Source organism: Neolamprologus brichardi, chromosome 23 (genome assembly GCF_056152115.1).
Source record: "Neolamprologus brichardi isolate AB-2024 chromosome 23, ASM5615211v1, whole genome shotgun sequence".
NCBI classification, from domain to species: domain Eukaryota; kingdom Metazoa; phylum Chordata; class Actinopteri; order Cichliformes; family Cichlidae; genus Neolamprologus; species Neolamprologus brichardi.
This window is the reverse complement of record NC_142125.1, coordinates 41,867,679-41,889,660: the sequence shown is the minus strand read 5'-3', so window position 1 is coordinate 41,889,660 and position 21,982 is coordinate 41,867,679. Positions and strand designations below refer to the sequence as shown.

At 44.0% G+C, this 21,982-nt stretch overlaps 1 protein-coding gene and 1 non-coding gene across 2 annotated transcripts; both read left to right on the top strand.

The window, feature by feature from the left end:
• Window positions 1–1,768: 1,768 nt before the first annotated feature.
• Window positions 1,769–1,887, top strand: LOC148096505 (5S ribosomal RNA). Its single transcript, XR_015717279.1, has one exon. It is a non-coding gene; the product is annotated as a 5S ribosomal RNA (ribosomal RNA).
• A 2,446-nt stretch (window positions 1,888–4,333) lies between these two features.
• On the top strand, window positions 4,334–21,493 carry LOC148096504 (protein NLRC3-like). The gene is made up of 11 exons (XM_087835653.1): window positions 4,334–4,563; window positions 5,724–5,859; window positions 6,188–6,322; window positions 8,144–8,243; window positions 9,162–9,163; window positions 10,348–10,589; window positions 10,694–12,482; window positions 13,699–13,872; window positions 14,409–14,588; window positions 15,928–16,107; window positions 19,734–21,493. The coding sequence occupies exons 2-11, from the start codon at window positions 5,750–5,752 to the stop codon at window positions 19,924–19,926; spliced, it is 3,105 nt and encodes a 1,034-aa protein (XP_087691779.1). The 5' UTR covers window positions 4,334–4,563; window positions 5,724–5,749; the 3' UTR covers window positions 19,927–21,493.
• Window positions 21,494–21,982: the final 489 nt, after the last annotated feature.

Sequence of the window (21,982 nt, the reverse complement as noted above, 5' to 3'; positions counted from 1 at the left end):
TAAGATTTTTACAGATGTTGATCAGAGGCCTCGAGTTAATTTACGTAAACAAGTTTCTGATGAATAAATCAAAGTCATCAGGAATCATTTTTAACTAGAAATGACATTTTATATAAACAGTGGATTAAAAATTTGATAAATATTTACCAGAAATTATTTCTATCCCTGTTGGAAGTCAGTTTCTATGCGGAATGTAAGATCATATTACCTAAAACTACAAGGTCTGGAAATGGAAATGTTTCCACTGAAGCAGTTTATTTTTGTTCTACATTTTCAAAATCGAATGGTTAATTAATAAATTCCTACTCGGGTGTTTTGCATTTATTTGTCAGTTTTGTAATTTTGATGTATTTGGACTTTATTTGAGAGTTTGTTTCAGTTTCTATATTTGTCATCTGTTTTGGGTTCAGCTATTCATTTTCACAATTAAAGAGTTTCGTTCATTTGAATAAAATATATTTATTTTTTGATTTTGAGAACCTGTTTATATATATGGCCTACATTCTTCCCAGCAGCTTCCTGAGCAGTGGCGCCCTCTGCAGCTTGTAAAGAGAAGTGAAAAAACAGGCCTAGCACAATTTCACTTGTGTAGGCAGGCATATTCAGGGTGGTCTGATTGTGGGACATATACCATAGTTTACCTTAACAAATGTAACTTTTAGATGATGCAGACCCCTGTCACTGTAACACTGATGCACATCTCTGTAAAAGAATTCACCTGAATATTGAAGTTGCAGTTAATAACTTTACTAGTTTGCTGTATCTTCACATCAAGAACTCCACCGACTTCACTGACAAGGTCCAGAAACTTACCCTGGATCCAGATGAAACCATGGTGTCCTTTGATGTAGTCTCTCTCTTCACTTGCATACCTACTACGGAGGCAGTGGAGACTGTCAGAAAACGACTACAAGAATCAGAAAAACTCAGGAGAGTTTTCTCCAAGCATGAATCCCGGTTTATTTCAGACCCAGCAACACGCTCAGACAAAAACTGGTTCACTCGAAAGACAAAACTCCAAAACACAAACTTAACAATGTGGTGTTTGCTGTACAGTGCAGCGAGGAATGCCCAGACCTCTACATCGGAGAGACCAAACAGCCACTTCACAAGTGCATGGCACAACATAGAAGAGCGACCTCCACAGGACAAGACTCAGCTGTCCATCTGCATCTAAAGGTCAAAGGTCACTCTTTTGAGGATGCCAATGTTCACATTTCGGACAGAGAGGACAGATGGTTTGAAAGAGGAGTAAAAGAAGCATCTATGTCCACTGTGAGCGACCATTAGGGTTAGTGTATTATAGGTATTCCCAGGAGGTCTCCCATCCAAGTACTGACCAGGCCCGACCCTGCTTAGCTTCCAAGATCAGACGAGATCGGGTTTGTTCAGGTTGGTGTGGCCGTAAGCGCAGGACGCCTTCAGAAACAGCCTTTTTATACATGCTGTGATGACACAGTCAATGCTTACGTTTTGATGTCCTGTATATAAGTTGAATTGTCCAAAGCACAAAAATGTTGGACTTCCAAATGGTCCTAACACACTGTGTGCTCTCTGTCACTTTAACACTGTGCTGTGAGAAACGAACATGTGTTATTATGATGACGTTACGGCGGGAAAAGCATTTATGCAGCTCAATGTTGAAGCTGCAGTTCACAAGAAAGGTTTGCATGTTTTGGCTGTAACATGTGAAGCTTAGCACAATCCTATATTTGAAAGTGTGTGACATTTGCCAAGTATAAAAGGTCTTTTATAGCCGGTTACCCTTGCTTACGGCCATACCACCCTGAACACGCCCGATCTCGTCTGATCTCGGAAGCTAAGCAGGGTCGGGCCTGGTCAGTACTTGGATGGGAGACCGCCTGGGAATACCAGGTGCTGTAAGCTTTTTCACTTCCACACACAAACTGCAGAGGGCGCCGCTGCTCACTCAGTGGAGGCGGCATCAGGAAAAGCTTCGTGACAACGCTCCTGATTGCGTTTTGCTTTTGTGCAAAACAAAACAAAAAAAAACAACAAGAACGAAATATTTAGGAAATACACAAACTGATTTATTCTGTAAATGTAGAAAATGTCTATGGCTAGTCCGTCTGGGCTCAGTAGAGAGGAACTTGTTAACCTTGTAGTGTGCAGCTGGCACAGTGTCAACCTGACACCCATGTTCACTATTGTAGTCTGTTCAGAGAGCTACGCTTCCACTGCTGTAGATATATTCATAGCACTCAGTAGATCTGTTTACCTCACACTGATACATCTGTATATATGTGGTACATCTGTATATTTGCTCTTATTGCACTTACTGATAAGATGCAAACTGTATTTTGTTACCCTGTATTTAGACATGTGTAATGACAGTAAAGTTGAATTCTAAATGCTTTCCTAAACATTTAAACAAAAGCAGCTACAGGAGAAGTTTTTAGAAGTGATTTTTAGAAGGCCAGTAAAGAGAGCATGGAGACAGATGGAGGATGCCAAATCCACTGAATCTACACGCTTCCTGTTTCCACCTCATCCTTCCAGTGCTCTACTATACTCCCTGCTCTCTCTACCACAACTGTCTTTGAACTTGCCTGGGCCAGGTCTGAGTCCAGCTTTGCAACTCCAGCCAGGTCACATGACACAGGGGTTTGCTCTGATGTCAACAGGCAGGTCAGTGGAGCCCTCTGGTGATGGATTAATGCCAGTGAAACAGGAGGAGGCCTGAGAACAGACAGCAGGCTACAGGAAACACACGTCTGCTCATCAAACACCAGCTGCTGCTGCTTTTATCAGTCTGCCAACAAAACCTCACAAGAAAGAAGTTTTTGTGAGTTTGCAGCGTTCCTCTAAACTGAAAACTAAAACAGACTGAAAATGGGAACATGCACCCACACTCGAGAGTCAGGCAGCTTAAATGTGTTTGTCTTCATCTGTAGTTACGTTTCATTGGCTGGAAATGTGCTAACTGGAATCATTCATGAGTCCAGATGAACAAAAACAAGTGTTTACTGCTCCACGCTGCACGAATCTGAATCAAAATCACTCAGACGCGCCCACGTAGGCATTCCACTAAAACCATGTGACCACCTTCACCTTTAAACCTGTCGTGAATATAATTTTAGACTCTTCACTTTATTTTGAAAGAACACATTTGCAGGAAGTGCGGCTGCTGCAGAAACTCTTCACTTTTCACTGGTTTAATCTTGAAGGTTTCTCCAGATGTGCAACATTCATGCTAAACATTCAACATCTGACGACCGTCTCCGTGTAAAACACTGACAAACTCAAACTTTATACGGTAACTGACAGATTTATTCCTCCATTTTCAGGCATTTCACAATGAACTTGGATTAGTTTGATGATTTTATTCACGTTGGTGAATAAAACCAGCCAAGAGGCTGATTCCTGCAGAGGAGGAGGCAGAGTGGAGGAATCTGCAGGTTCTGTCTCTAACACACAACCAGAGCTTCAATCATAACGAGCACATAATAAAACCATGATCCCCCCTGATCGACTCTTTTAGCCTGTTTCCTCTGGATCGAACAGGATCTAACAAACCCCAGCTTCTGCTGGGACACTGGTCATCATGGGAGGAAAAAGATGGCTGCCGTGTTGCTGTTTCCTGTCTTACACCAGGGTTATACTTCCTGTATCTGTGGGTCTGAGTTTTTAATCAGAGGATGAACTTAAAGCTTTCAGTCTGCTCTACAACCCACCACCTATCCACACGTCTTCTAAGTGGACTGGAAATCAGTAAAACTTCTACCAGACTTTAGTAAATATTGCATTAAGATGAGCAGACAGATTTTAATCTCAGCATCGTGCACACAGATTTTTCAGGACACTGGAAGAGTTCCTGCCGTGGATTTAGATGTTAGTGTTGTGTGGATGATCCCATTCTGTGATCTTTGTGTTACTAACACTGATGCTTTTACACTTTAGGACCCTCGAGACCTCTGCTGCTCAGCCGTCCTGATCGCTGCCTCCACTTTAACCAGTGCCAGAGGCTGTAACCTCTGATCATTTCACCTGCACCGACAGTAAAACTCTTCTCCAGAACCAAACGTGCCATAAACCCATCACAGCTTCATCATCAGCTCAGTCTCAGCAACATGCAGACGACCGAGCAGCAGAAACTCTGCAGGGAACGTCTGAAGTCTGTTCTTCAGTTTTCCCAGCTCACTGTTTGTTGAACATGAGACAGAAAAATAACTTCACCTTTAATGTGAAACTTTTATCGCCTGTGACATATTTGCAGGAAGTTTTCATGCTGTGATTTAATGTCACAGCCATAAATATCACACAAGGTAAAAACTACAAGTCCCAGCATCCTCTGTGTTTAGGGAGGAGCAGTGAAAGTGAAAGTGTTGATCCTCCGTTCAGAGCAGCAGCAGGAGGAAGGTGGAGCTGAGGCAGGTGAGTGTTAACATGAATATGTTTCTTCTTATGACATAAAATAATTCCACGCTGTTCGTGTCTGTGGGTGAAACGTGAGGCCGGTCGGCTCCTCTGGTTTCCTGTAAGTAGAGAGGAAGTGAGTTTAGCTGAGAGAGCAGGAGGAGAGTGAGAGCTGTGCTGAGGCAGGTGAGTGTTAACACCGCTCTGACATTACTGTGTCTCTGTGGCGGGAACAACAGGCTCCGTCAGTGGAGGCAAAAATAATCAGACTTTGGTTTTTCAAAGGAAACTACTTTATGTCGGAAGAAGCCGCGCGCTCATTGGATAACGGCTTGTCAATCTCAAGTTATTAGCCAATGAGCGCGCAGGTTCACAGTAAGACCCGCCCTTATCACGACGTCTTTTAAAACTAAAATGGCGACAGAAACTCTGTGAGTGGAGTTCAGGCTGACTTTATGAAAGTGCGACGTTTGAGCCACTTCCTGTTCTCAGTCCCGGCGTCCTGATCACCGAGGTTTCTGTTGCTCTGATATCTGATATTGATTATATCGGTAAACAGGCTGTAGGCAGAAACATCAGGTCTGATCTGAAAATCCCTTCAGAAACAAACTTTAAGAGTTTTATGTCCGTGTGAGGCCGCACGCTGATTGGATAACCACCTGTCAGTCTCAGGGTATTAGCCAATGAGCGCGCAGATTCACAGTAAGACCTTTTCACGTCATTCTTTTAAACTAAAACATCGACAGTAAAACTGTAACGTGTCCTGTGATCTATAAACACTCTGTGATGAATAATCTGAAGTCATTTTGAGCCTGACAGTAGTTTCCTGTCACAGAGCAGAAGCTGCAGGCAGTTTTTGGCACCTTTATATTTAATTTATTCCAAAATAAATCAATAAAGGTAGAAAAGAACTCTCAGTGACATTAAAAATCTATTTTTAAAGACAGATGTGACCAAGTGCAACAAATATAAGATGACATGTTTACAGATATTTGAAGTATTGATCATATGTAGAACACAGAGCAGGTCCAATAACAGAGTCATCCTGCTCACAAACAGCAGTTTGGTTTCATGAGCTCACTTCCTGCAGTGATCCTCAGCTTCTCTCCAAAGGAGCCGTAACATGTGGGCTCCTCACCATGATGATGATCCCAAACACACTGAGTTCCTTCATCCACCTGATCATGTACTTATTAAATAATGTGATGGTTTTGGTGTTTTTTAAAGACTTTGGGCCTCTAAAATAACTGGTTTGGACTTTAGGGCCAAAGCTCCAACATTAGAAAGCCGTCAGTGTGATGCTTCCAGTACAACAGCACCTCTGAGTGTGTGTGTTTACCTCTCAGACTAACTCCACCCTGACATCAAGAAGATGGAGGAAGAGGACGGAGCAGCATCTGCAGCATCAAGCTGTGTGTCTGTGAGGAGTGACGGGGTTACACAAACACCTCCACCTTACAGTCATGGACCTGCAGCAACAATGTAAGAACACTACTAACTTTATTAGTCATTTCAACAGAACCATGACAGAATCATTGATCTGTGATTGGTTCAAACTGTTTGATCTGAGTTTGATTTTTATTGACTTGTTTTCTTGCTAAGATCTGAACTCTGTAAGTTTAAGTGAAGTCAGTGCAGCAGAATCAGAGAGAAGAGCTGAGAACAAACTGAGTTCATTCAGAGACAGAAAAACTGGCTGATGATTGGCTGACCTGTCAGCGTTATGAGGCAGACACAATATCACAGAGGGATCAGCTGATCATATGGCTGTCAGAGAGAACTGATCAGTTATTGATGTTTGTGTTTGCAGAGGTCAGAGGTCACAGTCTCCAGCATCCAGCTCTGTGTCTGTGAGGAGTGACTGGTCCAAAGATATACTTCCTCCACTCTTCAGTCATGAACCTGCAGCAACAACGTTCTTCAATCATGGAGCTCAGCTGACCATGTAAGAGATCTGCTGACTCAGAGTTCAAAGGTTGTTTCTATAAATGTGTTCTGCCAGTGACATCATAACTTAACCTAACACTGGTCTGTGTATGAAGTATCATTTAGTGGCAGTTGTTAAAGTTGTATAATGATGATGCTAGTTTGGGGTGTATTTTCCTGCTGATGCAAATGCATCTACTTTGCCCTTTGTCTGGTGCTTTGGACAAAGACGTCCAATGAAACTCAGAACAACACAGTTTGCACCACCAGCAGGCAGAGGAAGTGGCTGACATCCAGAAATCCTACCAGTGGCTGAACAAAGCTGGACTGAAAGACAGCACAGAGGCACTAATCATGGCAGCACAGGAACAAGCTCCGAGCACAAGACCCATAGAGCCCGGGGTCTACATGGCTCTTTTTGGGGGGGTTGTGTTGTATTAATAGTGACTTTGTTTCTTTGGACCTGACCAAAATATTTAGTTTTTCAGTTCAGTTGCAACATTGACTAACACTAATGCAGGGGTCGGCAACCTGCGGCTCTTTAGTCCTTATAGTGCGGCTCCGCGTGGTTTGGGAAAATAAATTAGAAGTATTTAGCTGAAGTGTATTTTATTTATGCTCTTTTTTAACTTGTAGTTCTAAATTGGAAGATTATTGTGATTTTGAAATATAAAAATAAAATTATATTTTTTTATTTTTTCATCGCTCAAATAAGCGTCACACTCGTGGAAGCCGGTGTACACGCCGAAACGCCGTGCATTTATCGAGACTTTCAGCCCCAGGTAGGCCAGTTATGGATCTTTGGATCCACATTATGTCAGCAGCTGTTCTCCACCGTGAACTATGTTAAAAACAAACACCGCTCACGCCTCACAGACGACAGCTTACAGTCCTGTAAAGATGAAAGTGACTTCGTACAGCCCCGATCTGCAGACGCTGTGCGCAGAGGTTCAGGAGCAGAAGTCCCGTTGTAAACATATCACAGCAGACCCGACGATGTTTGCATGAACACGCTTTTCAGCTTCTCTTTATTGACCACTTTTCACACACGGTTGCTGTACGCACACAGCCGGCTGTAGCTTTGAAGCTCACAGCCCGACACACACCAACAACAGCACAGACGTTAAGGCGGCGAGGCGTGATTGCGGGTGCCGCTCAGGTGCGTCCGCCTCCCCTGCAGCAGCGCTGCAGACCACGCCCCGCCACACACATTAACCAGGTAAAATACATATTCAGGCAGAATTTTGCAAATATCTATTTTTCATCTTTCAGCAGCATAGAGCTTTTTTTCAATTATTTTTTAAAAGTCAGGTCAAGGCTTCAAAAGCACAAAGGAGATATAAGGGTGGCGGCTCACAGCAGTTTTTGTTTGCTGGATCATTTTAGTTCAGCTGGGTGTCTTTCCTTTGGTTATATTTCTTTAAGAGTTCAAATGTCTTCATTACATAAATAACATGTAATTTTCTCTGTAGCACTTCATGGATTTCATCAGCAACACACCTTAGTTGTTCACACAAAGCATAAAGGTAAAAAACAATATATACAGTGTTATCTTCATTTCAGATGTCAAAAAGTATTTGTGGCTCCCAGAGTTTTCTTTTGCGTGGAAACTGGGTCCAAATGGCTCTTTGGGTCCTAAAGGTTGCTGACCTCTGACCTAATGGTATATTTTTTTTAGCTGGATCGTTCTATAAAAACATGAATCACATCTGAGAAAAGTTTCCACCTGACCTATTGAATGTTATTGAAGCCAGAAGTTTGCCTTCATACTGTGTTTCTTGCATGCCTTTAGTGGTATACTAATTGATGTGAAATGAATGCAATGTGGTTGTATTTGCAGAGGTCAGAGGTCACAGTCTCCAGCATCCAGCTGTGTGTCTGTGAGGAGTGACTGGTCCAAAGACAATCCTCCATATTTCAGTGATGAACCTGCAGCAACAGTGAACTTCAGTCATGGAGCTCAGCTGACCATGTAAGAGAGCTGCTGACTCAGAGTTCAAAGGTTGTTTCTATAAATGTGTTCTACCAGTGACATCATAAATGATTCCTAATGGTGGTCCGGGTACGATAATGCTAGTATTAATCGTAGTAGTAATGCAATCCAAGGTAATGATTTCTTCTCTGTTGCTGTGAACGTCTCTGCAGCCGTCTGTACTCTAATCTGAGACAACTATTACTGACAGAAACCATCACATTATCCAGTTTGTGTGTTTGCAGCTGCTTAAAAGATTTTAAACAGAGATTAATCAGTAATTCATGTCATATGAATGTGATGTGTTTGTGTTTGCAGAGGTCAGAGGTCACAGTCTCCAGCATCCAGCTTTGTGTCTGTGAGGAGTGACTGGTCCAAAGAAATACTTCCTCCAGCCTTCAGTCATGAACCTGCAGCAACAACGTTCTTCAATCATGGAGCTCAGCTGACCATGTAAGAGAGCTGCTGACTCATTTACGGGTGTTTGAAATTCTGTGACCACTTTGTAATTTTAGTTTATATTTTAAAAGTGTTTTTATTTGTAGTTGCCTGTATTTTTATGACACTGTGTGTAACGTGGTGGTTTATGCTGTTTGGGATTGTTTTGGTGTATTTGTGTCAGAACATCAGATAAATGATTTCATCACATTTTAAAAGAAAGTATCAGGATAATAATCTGAACTGAGTCATCAGAAATAGAAAGATGGTCTCAACAGGCCACTGAGCTGATCTCCAAAGAAATGCAGAAGATTGAAGAGTCCGAGGCTGTTTATTTGTCACAGGCATCGTCATACACGTACAACACAGTGAAATGTGCTGAGCTGCTCCTGTGACTGGACAAAACATTAGAAACAATCATTAAATGAAATAATGAAACATTGTGCAGATGTAATGTTAAAGTGCTTTGTGCCACATTAGCACAGCATGTACTGACAGAGCAGTGCAAGCAGAACAAAGCAAATGAGCAAAGTGATGTAAACAGAGTAACTGAACAGAGTGAGCAGAGTAATATCAGCAGTAATGAAGCAGCAGGATCAGTGTAGCAGCGTGTGACGTCATAATGAATCAGACATGATCTGAAATATGACAGTGAGACAAGAACATGATGTAAGGTCCTGTTTAAACCCTGATGGTGATGCTATGAGGGGAGCATGTTCTGATTTAGGACTTGGATGGTCTGAGGATAGAAGCTCCTCTCTGTTTGTGTCCTGATGCTGCAGAAGCTTCTGCCTGATTGTAGAAGGAGCTGAAGCCAGCATCATCCCAGAGGTGAAGCTCCTCTGTGTGCAGACCTGAGGTCAGATTCCTCCAGGCTGATGTTCAGGATCTACAGAAACGTGTGGTTGTAGTTATTGCTGCACTGTGTGCTGACAGCAGATACTCAGAAGAAAGCTCTGCACACGTGTTCTTTACAAACATCTGTACATATCAAATATGGATTATGGCAGTGAATGAACACGTTTCTGTCATTTGTTTCATTGGCTTCTTTTTTCTGCCTGTGTTCATGTGATTAATGTCTAACACATAAACAGGTTTGTAATCAAACATCACATCATCAGGGAGGCATCATGAAACAAAGTTACTGCTGGAGGCTGAACTCAATTTGGTGGCAATGTTCAAAAATATCACTCAGATCATTTCAAAGCTTTTAGTTCTTCTTCTTCACTTCTGTAAAATAATAGAAAGAAAATCAGAACCCAGAAGTTCACTTCCTGATGACTGAACTCTTTCAAAATAAAGCTGAAAGCTCTGAATGTGACACCGCTGCTCCACCACGGTTTTTAGAGGAGGTCAAAGGTCAGTTCAAAGTGATGGATCCCAAACTTCCAGTACATCCAGTGAAGGACATAATCAGCTCTGTGATGAAGGCTTTTACTGTGGAGTTTGTAGGCTGATCACCCTGTGTTTAATAAGACAGGAACAGCAAAGGAAACTTGGATTCTGAACTCAAACACAAGTTTCTCCACTTTGACTTTTCTCTGTGACCATCAGAGCTTCTGCACAGTGTCATCAAATCTGGATGTTTGTCACTGACAGTCAATGATTTTAGTGATGAAGAAATGTGTTCACAGAGGGAGGAAGAGGAAGAGGAGTGGTGTCTGTGAGGAGGAGCAGCTGTCCTGCTGTGCTTTGTGTCAGGACGTCCTGAAGGATCCAGTCTCTACCAGCTGTGGACACTGGTTCTGCAGACAGTGCATCTCCTCATACTGGGACCAGTCTGCTTCATCAGGAGACTGGTCCTGTCCCCAGTGTGGAGAAAGATCCAGAAGCAGAGCTGGACTGCAGACAGCCAGTCAGAGCAGCTGTGTACAAAGTAAGACTGAACATCTGTCTGCTGATGGACTCATTTCTGAAAACTGGACTTCTTGTTGTTGTTCAGACATTGAAGAGTTTTCTTTCTGTTTTTCTTTCTTTCAGCAGATGTTGGTCTGCAGGAGGTTTTAGATGAACATAAGATCAGTCTGAGGAGGAGATGTGAACGTGTGACTGAAGGAAGTGATGAAACAGGAAGTAGAACCCTCCTCAACAGGATCTACACTGAGCTCTACATCACAGAGGGACAGAGTGAAGAGGTTCATACCCAACATGAGGTGAGGCAGCTGGAAACAGCTTCCAAGATGGACGCCCTCCATGACACTCCAATCAGGTGCCAGGACATCTTTAAAGCCTTACCTGACCAACAGAGACCCATCAGAGTGGTTCTGACCAATGGCGTGGCTGGTGTTGGAAAAACCTTCTCAGTGCAGAAGTTCACTCTGGACTGGGCAGAGGGCTTGGAGAACCAACATGTCAGTGTGGTGGTTCTGCTTTCATTCAGGGAGCTGAACCTGATCAGAGATGAGCAGTACAGTCTTCTGGAGCTGCTCCATGTTTTCCATCCAACATTACAGAAGGTCACAGCAGAGAAGCTGGCTGTCTCTCAGCTTTTGTTCATCTTTGACGGCCTGGATGAAAGCAGACTTTCATTGGATTTCACCAACAGGAAGCTGCTGTCTGATGTCACACAGAAGTCATCAGTCAGCCAGCTGCTGACAAACCTCATCCAGGGGAATCTGCTTCCCTCGGCTCTCGTCTGGATAACTTCCCGACCTGCAGCAGCCAATCAGATCCCTCCTACATGTGTTGACAGGCTAACAGAAGTACGAGGCTTCACTGACGCCCAGAAGGAGGAGTACTTCAGGAGGAGATTCAGTGATGAAGAGCTGTCCAGCAGAATCATCTCTCACATAAAGACATCCAGGAGCCTCCACATCATGTGTAGAATCCCAGTCTTCTGCTGGATCACTGCTACAGTTCTGGAGCACATGTTGACTACAGAGCAGAGAGGAGAGCTGCCCAAGACCCTGACTGACATGTACTCACACTTCCTGCTGGTTCAGACAAAGAGGAAGAAGAACAAGTACCACGAGGGACATGAGACGAGTCCACAGGAGCTGACAGAGGCTGACAGGGAAGTTCTTCTGAAGCTGGGGAGGCTGGCGTTTGAACATCTGGAGAAAGGAAACATCATGTTCTACCAAGAAGACCTGGAGCAGTGTGGTCTGGATGTGACAGAGGCCTCGGTGTACTCAGGAGTTTGTACAGAGATCTTCAAAAGAGAGTGTGTGATCTTCCAGAAACCAGTCTACTGCTTTGTTCATCTGAGCATCCAGGAGTTTCTGGCTGCAGTCTACATGTTCCACTGTTTCACCAACAGGAAGTCAGAGGTGCTGAAGAACTTCCTGGGAAAAAAATACAACGAGTCATCTCTGGATGATTTCCTTAAACGAGCCATGGAGAAATCCCTCCAGAGTAAAAATGGCCACCTGGACCTGTTTGTTCGCTTCCTTCATGGCCTCTGTCTGGAGTCCAACCAGAGACTCTTAGGAGGTCTGCTGGGTCAAACAGAGAACAGTCCAGAAACCATCCAGAGAGTCATTAAGAACCTGAAGAATAACAAGAAGTTTAAATCCTCTCCTGACAGAAACATCAACATCTTCCACTGTCTGATGGAGATGAACGACCTCTCAGTACATCAGGAGATCCAAGAGTTCCTGAAGTCAAAGAAAAGGTCAAAGGACCTCTCTATGATCCACTGCTCAGCTCTGGCCTTCATGCTGCAGATGTCAGAGGAGGTTCTGGATGAGTTTGACCTGCAGAAGTACAAAGCTTCAAAGGAGGGACGACTGAGACTGATTCCAGCTGTGAGGAACTGCAGAAAGGCTCGGTGAGTCCAGATGTGATTATTAACATCATTGATCAGTGTCGGTTAATAGTTTAATCTTTAAATTAAAAACACAGTCCTTGGTTATAAAGAGCTTTACAAACACCAACATTACGGCTAACAGCTGGATTCTCCTGTTTCAGTGCAGCCAAACAACAAAGAGCCACTTGCTGCTAAAGACAGAGTGAAAGTGGACGGTATATCCTCCATTCTTAATGTAAAACACGTGCAATGAATTGTAATGCACCATCTGTGTTTACCTTCATGCATTCTCTTTATGGTAGACTTGGATATTTAAATGTTTACCTCCTGGAGAGTCTTGTTCACTTGATTAGTTTTTGTGAAGGGGATTCTCCTCACCCCGTCTCCAAGGGAGACACCAGCTACACTTCAGAGAACATTTATTTGCCCCACTTGTAACCACGATCTGGTTCTTCCAGTCACTGCCCACAGCTCGTGACCATAGGTGAGGGCAGGGACGTAGATCGACCGGTAAATAAGTTTACATTTTGACTGCACAATTGTGAGCTTTTTGTTATGCACAAAAACAACATAGGTTTCTTTTATTTATGGAGCATTATTATTTAATAAATGCTCATAATTTATTTTTGAGTAGTTTTTTTCATCTACGCTGTATGTTAATAAGTGTCCGTGTGACATCTGGGACACAGCTTTGACTAAGAACTCTCTTTTTGTTCTTACCTTGTGGCTTTAAAAAATATATCAAGATATATATCTTATATCGCCATCCAGCTAAAAAATATCGAGATATGAATTTTGGGTCATATCGCCCAGCCCTACGCTCAGCTCTCTCTCTCTCTTCACCACAACAGACCGGTACACCGTCTACCTCACTGTTACCGCAGCAACAGTCTGTTTGTTGATTCCTGCTCCCCTCCTCCTTCTTTACACGACAATGAGATACTCATTGAGTATCATTGAGAGTGAGTTCATTCATCATTATTGTCTAGTGATGAGATTTCTGCTCCGTAAGATTAAAGCCAAACAAAGATTCTCATTAAAAGTCTGCAGGTCCGAGAGAGACTGAATCATTGTGTCATGTCAAACACAGTAAGAGGAGCTGAAGCACAGATGTGAAGAACAGATGTTCATCAGATTATGACCTCACTCTGTTTTGTCTTCATATACATTCAGTCTGTGTTTATAATGCAGATTTCTGCTTTTATAATAACACATTTTATATTTTCTGTAATCACAGACTGGCTGACTGTGGACTCTCAGAGACTCACTGTGAAGTTGTGGCCTCGGCCCTGAAGTCCATCCCCTCCCATTTGACAGAGCTGGACATGAGTGAGAATAAGCTGCGGAATTCAGCAGTGAAGCTTCTGTGTGCTGGACTGGAGAGTCCTAACTGTCGACTGGAGACTCTGAGGTGAGTTCACTGACTGCAGCTGTTGTTGTTTTTCTATATTTCAGGCTGAAGAGACTTTTAGCTTGTGTGGAAACAGAGAGAGAAAAGAAAGACATGAATACCAAAGCTAATAAAGGTGAAGTTAGGAGCTGTGACGATGTTCATGTATCAGACGCTGATCTGGCTGCTACAGAGACGACCCACACAGCTGCTGTGGTGAGGTGTGTGTTAAGCAGAGGAACACAGAGCAGCCGAACACAGGCCCAAACATGACAGCAAAGCAGGATTCAGGCTCTGTGAGAGGATTTCAAACAGAAGCTGGAGAAGAGAAAGGACTCTGTTGGAATGACTACAGAAAGAAGGCAGCTGAGACCAGTCCAAGTGTTTCCATGGAGCCCAGTCTAACATTCATTTATACACTAACGTACAGAAGTAGTAGAAGTAGTAGTACAGAAGAAGTACATTCTGAACTTTCTTCAGCTCTGAACAGATGATGAAACACTGAATGATTTCAAGAACTTTGTCTAATAAACTTACATCTTTCATTCTTTATACAGATTGGGGAGCTGTGGTTTGTCAGATATTGGCCTTGATTATCTGGCAGCAGCACTAAAGTCCAACCCCTCGTATCCCACAGAGGTGGACCTGAGTGGAACCTACAGCAACCTGCAGGGTTCAGGAGTGAAGCATCTGTGTGGTTTCCTGGAGAATCCACGATGTCGATTTGAAACTCTGAGGTCAGTCAGCATGTTTTAGTTGTGCTGAGATGAATATGATGTGAAAGTTGTGCTGACACTAAACTGCAGACATCAGGCTGATATTATACTGATCCACACTGAGGATCTTCATGGTAAAGTCTGTTTTCTTCTTCTCTGGTTTAGTCCATTGACTGCAGCAGAACAATGTTCACATTTCAAACAGTGATACTCAACGTATGGCCCGTGGCCCACACGCGGCCTGCCCACCTTTCCTGATTCAGAGAGAGGGGACCCTGATTAACTGTGTAGCTTCTTCCTCACAGTTCTAAGTATCAGACACAACAGTGAATAATCCACAGCTGACTGTCTTTAGCAGGTCAAAGGTCACGGCACACAGCAATCTGTGAAACAGTTTGGAGCAGGAATTCTTGCACATTTACAAACTGACACTGCTGCACGGCATGCTGGGTAATGCTAGCTGCTCAGGTATGGGTGTGCTAACGGCTGTGAGGCTCCGTGGCTGCAGAACACTGAAGAAGAGGAAAGAGAGGTGGAGGATGAAGAAAAGAGGCGGAGATGAAGCAGAAGTTTAGCTCCAGAGAGGAGCTGTGTCTGTGTGGGCGGGGCTCAGGCAGCTCCGCCCACACAGTGACAGTGAAGCAGGTGAAGAGTAATAAATGAAGACAGCAGACAGGATTTGATAAGCTGATGTACAAACATGTGGAATGATGGTGGCAGCTACAGAAACAGGTCCATACAGACTGAAGCGTGTCTCAGTCTGAATGTACACTGCTGTTATAAGAGCTGTGGAAACTCAGGTCAAAAGGACGTAACCACACTGCTGACAGTTCCAGGACAGTCACAGAGTTACACCATCATTTGTGAACATAAAGACAGAAAGCTCATCCAAATCCTGGGATTAAAAGTCTGTCCTGGTGGTGTCCAGTCAAACACGTCTCTGTGAAAGCTTCAATCCAACAGGCTCCAAAGTCCTTCTGCTCATTTCCTCGCCGGGTTCTTGATACTCCTGTACCATCTCTCTGTCATCCTCCTCGCTCCCTCTTTGCACTCACAGTCTTTGTGCATCATTAACACTCACATGTGGAAAACCAAAGTTTTACTGGGCAGAAGATGATCATCAGTGACGCTGTCTTTAAAATACTCTTGTTAGAAATGTACGACTTTATTGTGAAACATTCAGAGTTTTTTCTCTTGTTGTGTTTGTTTGAAGCTGCTTCCTGTTGGCTTCAGCTGTTTGGAGTTTCCATTTTCTAAACTTCTACATTCTGAACCTTCTTCCGCTCTGAACAGATGATGAAACACTGAATGATTTCAAGCACTTTGTCTAATAAACGTACATCTTTCATTCTTTATACAGATTGAAGGACTGTGGTTTTTCAGATATTGGCCTTGATTATCTGGCAGCAGCACTGAAGTCCAACCCCTCGTATCCCACAGAGGTGGACCTGAGTGGAACCTACAGCAACCTGAAGGAACCAGGAGTGAAGCATCTGTGTGATTTTCAGGAGAATCCACGATGTCGATTTGAAACTCTGAGGTCAGTCAGCATGTTTTAGTTGTGCTGAGATGAATATGATGTGAAAGTTGTGCTGACACTAAACTGCAGACATCAGGCTGATATTATACTGATCCACACTGAGGATCTTCATGGTAAAGTCTGTTTTCTTCTTCTCTGGTTTAGTCCATTGACTGCAGCAGAACAATGTTCACATTTCAAACAGTGATACTCACGTATGGCCCGCGGCCCACACGCGGCCTGCCCACCTTTCCTGATTCAGAGAGAGGGGACCCTGATTAACTGTGTAGCTTCTTCCTCACAGTTCTAAGTATCAGACACAACAATGAATAATCCACAGCTGACTGTCTTTAGCAGGTCAAAGGTCACGGCACACAGCAATCTGTGAAACAGTTTGGAGCAGGAATTCTTGCACATTTACAAACTGACACTGCTGCACGGCATGCTGGGTAATGCTAGCTGCTCAGGTATGGGCGTGCTAACGGCTGTGAGGCTCCGTGGCTGCAGAACACTGAAGAAGAGGAAGGAGAGGTGGAGGATGAAGAAAAGAGGCGGAGATGAAGAAGAAGTTTAGGTCCAGAGAGGAGCTGTGTCTGTGTGGGCGGGGCTCAGGCAGCTCCGGCCACACAGTGACAGTGAAGCAGGTGAAGAGTAATAAATGAAGACAGCAGACAGGATTTGATAAGCTGATGTACAAACATGTAGAATGACGGTGGCCAGTAGCGGTTTTTGATACAGGTGACACGGGCGGTTGTCCGGGGCGGCATCACGGGCATCGGAAAAAAAATTTGCTAGTACTCATGCTGCCCCGACATCATGCCAGCGCATATTGGGAATGGCAGAGGCACCGATCGGTTTTCTATCGCCCTCCGTTTGCGAGGTGTGCCTGCTGCTTGCGGCACAGGGAGGAGAGGGCGGGGGATTCTCCTGCTGGCTGAAGCAGCATCTAATAACCAACTCGCAAAATAAACCAAAATAAAATTAAACCAACAAACACAAAAACACCAGACATTATGATACAGACTTGTAATTTGCACCGATGTTTTTTTCATAATTCTATAAAGTGAGCAGAGCCCTCTGTGAATAAACACACGTCAGCCTTCGCCATTTTGATGAACGCATACGCCCCCTAGAGTGCGCTAACTTTATTAACAGGCACACAAATGTAAACCACACATCAAACATAAATGAACCATTTGACTGTCTCCATAATTGAGAGCATTTTCTCTTCTTATGTCAACAGTAACCCATTTATTGGGATTTAAAAAACAATTTAGAGTGAAGGATATTGATTAGTTTCTACTTTTTTTAATAATACCTGCACATGACAGCACAGTCATAATGCACAGTAGCGGTTTTAGATACGGGCGACATGGGCGGTTGCCCAGGGCGGCATCTCGGTGGGGGGCGGCATCACGGGCATCGGCAAAAAAAATAAAAAATGCTCGTACTCATGCTGCCCCGACGTCATGCCAGCGCATATTGGGAATGTCACAGGCACCGATCGGCTTTCTATTGCCCATTTGATGGGAGTAAGGGCGCCCTTCGTTTGCGAGGTGCGCCTTCTGCTTGCGGCGCAGAGAGGAGAGGGCGGGGCGGCGGGGGATTGTCTGACCGGCTGGAGCAGCGTCTAATAACCAACTCGCAAAGTAAAACAAAATAAAAACAAACCAATAAACACGAAAACACCAGACATTATGATACAGACTTGTAATTTGCACCGATGTTTTTTTCATAATTCTATAAAGTGAGCAGAGCCCTCGGTGCGCCTGCTCGCTGCTGAAGTCAAAGTAAACTTTATTGTCGTCTCCGCTACATCCAGTCCAGTTTATAGAGAGACGAGACGACGAGGCTGCAGTTACAGCAGTGCAAGTAAACAAACAATAAATATAAGAAGAGTAAGAAAATAAATATACACTTTAGGACTCGGGGTAAAGGGATCAATAACAATTTAAAATTTACAGTTTGATGATTTAAAGTCTCACACACAAGTCGTCGAAAGGGGAGGGGGCCGGCTACTTCCAAATAGAGCACATTTCATTCATAATGTACATCCAAGCCCATTATGTATTCATGATTTGAATCCTGGGTTGTGTGAAATCCCAGAAATAAACCCTCGACAAAGTCAATCCGTGAACTAAGGTGTAGGTGTGTTAGGTTATGTTGTGGTGATCCTCGAGTTGGGGATTTGTGTTCATACTGGAGTGCAAAATTAAAACCAATGGAAGATGGACAAGAAAAGTACAAAGCCATCAGGTGCTCAGTTTAGAAAAAAGAGAAAAGAAGAGGAGGAGAAACGAGCAAAAGATGCAGGTAAGCAGATGTGTGATTGGATAATGGCAGGTCATCCTGAAACAATCAGAATCAGAATACTTTATTAATCCCCAAGAAAATTATGTGGGTTACAGTTGCTCCAAGAAGAAATGGTAAAAATAGCAACAGTAACAGACTAAACTCCAAACAATACATTATGTTACAGATTTTAATATTAATTAGTCATTGTCAGTTGTTGATTTGTCCTGTTCTTATTGTATGACGGATTATGATGGCTGTTTGGTAGCCGTTTGCATACAATGCATACTCTCTCTCTCTCCTCGTGTGTGTGTGTGTGTGTGTGTGTGTGTGTGTGTGTGTGTGTGTCTCTGGTGAAATTCAGTATGGCTCCAACAACAGTTTTATCCTTAATATGTTTTGTGCGTGTGTGTGTGTGTGTGTGGGGGGGCAGCAGGAATGACTAAACCCACTAACAGTCTGATATCCCCGTGTTCCTGTTGGCTGTAGCTCAGGTGGTAGAGCAGGTCAGCCACTAATCAGAAGGTCGGTGGTTCGATCCCAGGCTGCCTCCTGGCTGCATGCCAAATATCCTTGGGCAAGTTACTAACCCCATGTTTGCCTACTGGTGGTGGTCAGAGGGCCCGGTGGCGCCTGTGTCCGGCAGCCTCGCCTCTGTCAGTGCGCCCCAGGGCAGCTGTGGTTACAATGTAGCTTGCCATCCCCATGTGGCCAGCCCCCGTGTGTGAATGACTGAATGTAGTGTAAAGTGCTTTGCGGTCCTTAAGGACTAGAAAAGCGCTATACAAATGCAGGCCATTTACCATTTGTTCTACAGCATCATCATTAATGCTGCTCCACCACCATCACTGCAGCTGACCAATCAGCTTCTGTCACGTCATGTGACGCTCTGTGACTCAGACTGGAGAAATGCTAAATGGCTAACCTGAAGCTAACCTGAGAAACAGTCAAAGTACTGATGATTCCTACAAAGTGTGTGTGTTCAGTATGAGATGAGTGTGAATGAAACCATGGAGGAGCGGGCCGTGGCTGCTCTCACACACGTTTGCTGCAGGGGCGGATCTACAGAAATGTTCTTAGGGGGCAAAATCAAAGCTGTTATTGTTGACACATATGCAGCTGTTACATCCTGTAATATGCATTAAATATGGTTCAAATACATTAAATGCATTAAATATACATGTTTCATATAAATATAGTCTACAACTGTGTTTTCTTCAGCCCACATAAGGAAACAGTTCAGTCAGATAAAGACAGAAGGCCTTTTCCACGTCCCTCTGCTCAGTGTTAAAGTGCTGATGATGTTCAAGCTCACACTTTGTCTAATAAACTTACATCTTTCATTCTTTATACAGATTGAAGAGCTGTGATTTGTCAGAGATCAGCTGTGATTATCTTGAAGCAGTGCTGAAGCTCAACCCTTCATATCCCAGAGAGGTGGACCTGAGCTACCACAAGCTGAAGGATTCAGGAGTGAAGCAGCTGTGTGTCCTTCTGGAGAATCCACAACATCAAATTGAAACTCTGAGGTCAGTCTCCACGTTTTAGTTGTGCTGACACTGTCGATCTGTGGAACTAAAACCTTTATACAGGAAGTCTGGTTCAGCTCTTTGTAGACCTTCTAATCTCTGATCCTCTGAGTCTTACTCAGTAGATGATGCAGAGTTGTGAAGCCGATGTGGGTGAGGACACTCGCCCAGCTCTAACTGCTTTGACGTCCAGGTGTCTTCCCTGCTTGTCCTGATACAAACAAACCTGAGTAACCTTGCAGGTCAGATCTCATCAGTCACACCTGTTATGGCAGCTCTCCTCTAGATTGTAGTTCTTGTTAACCTGGGATGGTTTTAGAAGCCTGGACCACAGACTCCAAGGGAAGATATTACCGGGAAAGGCCAAAGCAACCTATTAGACCCATTAAACACTAACATAGATGAATACTCAGATTTAAACCTTTATTGTTTCACAAAGGGTTAAAAAGGGAACGTCCACAGTTTAGACTGCAGCAGATTTTATTAAAGCAGTTTGACAAGAGCAAAGCAAAAACACAAAGAATAAGTGTTTCACATATTAATACATATAACATAATAATAAAAGAAAAGCAAAATAATGATAAAAAAGAATGAAAAAGTTGTCCAGAGCAGCAGGATGTCTGAGGTCTGCAGAAACACAAAAACACAGCAGCTAAAAATAGTTGTTGAAAGAAAACGAGGTGGGAGCTGCTGATTCCTGAGCTTTGATACTGGATTAGCTTCAGTAGTTATTCCCATCACTGCTGTAGGAGCTACATTTAGTCACAGCTGATTGTCTTCTTTGACCAATCAGAATGACTACTGTTGTAAAAACAAGCAGACAAAGAACCAATGAGAGTGAAGAACAGGATAAAGAGCTCGTGTGATGGAGGCAAAGCAATAATCAGCAGACTGTAGCAGTTTCTATCTGGATGAAAGTAGAAGGAGCTCAGCGGAGCTCAGTCCCATATCTTTGGTTAGAAACAACATCAGTGATTTCCTGCTGCTCGAGATGATTCCAGCAGCTCTCATTACAGCAGCTGATGAGAGAAACAGCTGATGGCTCACAGCTCGTGCACTGTTGGATCTCCAGATGTTCACGTGGCTGAAGTCTGTGAAGAAACTGTGGTCCACGTAGTTCACACGGCCTCAGGTTGGACCGAGCTCCCCGGATCACTGCAGCATCCTCAGCTGGTACATGGACGTCTCTGCTCCTCAGTCTTGGAGCCCCTGCAGGTCCGTCCACACCACCGGGGTCTTCTCACTCACCTTTCCTTTGTCCTTCATCGGCCGTGCTGTGTCTTTGTTCCTGCGGTGTTGTTCCCACGATGCAGTGCTGATGTTCCCTCCTTGAATGCACAACAAGTACGGTGCTGGTCTTTCTCGGGTGGAGCAGAGACAGATTGAAGTCTTTCAGGCTTTAGTGCCGACTTCCCTGACAGAGGCTGGACTCCATGGTCTGCACAGGAGGCTTCTACACTGTGTGGAGGTGACTCCTGGACTTGAAGAAAGGCTGCAGGTACATGTGTGATGAAGAGGACCTACAGCAGTGTGATGGAGCTGCTGGTCTGAAGGAAGTCCTGCTGTCCTGTCCCACCCTCATCTTTACTTCCTCTGTCTTCTCTCGACTTGTCCTCCTGTTTCAGAAACAGCACTGCTTCATGCCGAGGGTGGACGGGAGCGTTGGCTCTGATTTTTTTACCGTCCACCACAAGGAGACGCTGATGCTGACCTCCTGATTCATCTGCATGTGTTCTGCTTCACACTGCTCACCTCCACCAAAGACTTCACAAACATCTTCTTTCTTTGAGTCCAGTTTGTCCCACAAACACTTCCAAATCTCCTCCTCTGAGATTCTGCAGCTTCTTGCAGTGTGACTCAGCTGACTTCTGACAGACCACAGACTGGCACAGCATCCACATGTGTCTCCTTTCAAACAGGCTCTTGATGTTTCCTCCCACATCATTCTGGCCTCTCAGTCTCCTTTGTTCTCCAGCTCTGTAGCTCCAGCTGATGAAGCTTCAGTTTTCCATGTTGGTAACAGTAAACTACAGCCTCTGCTGTCAGCTGGGTAACTAAACAGAGCTGCAGCACGT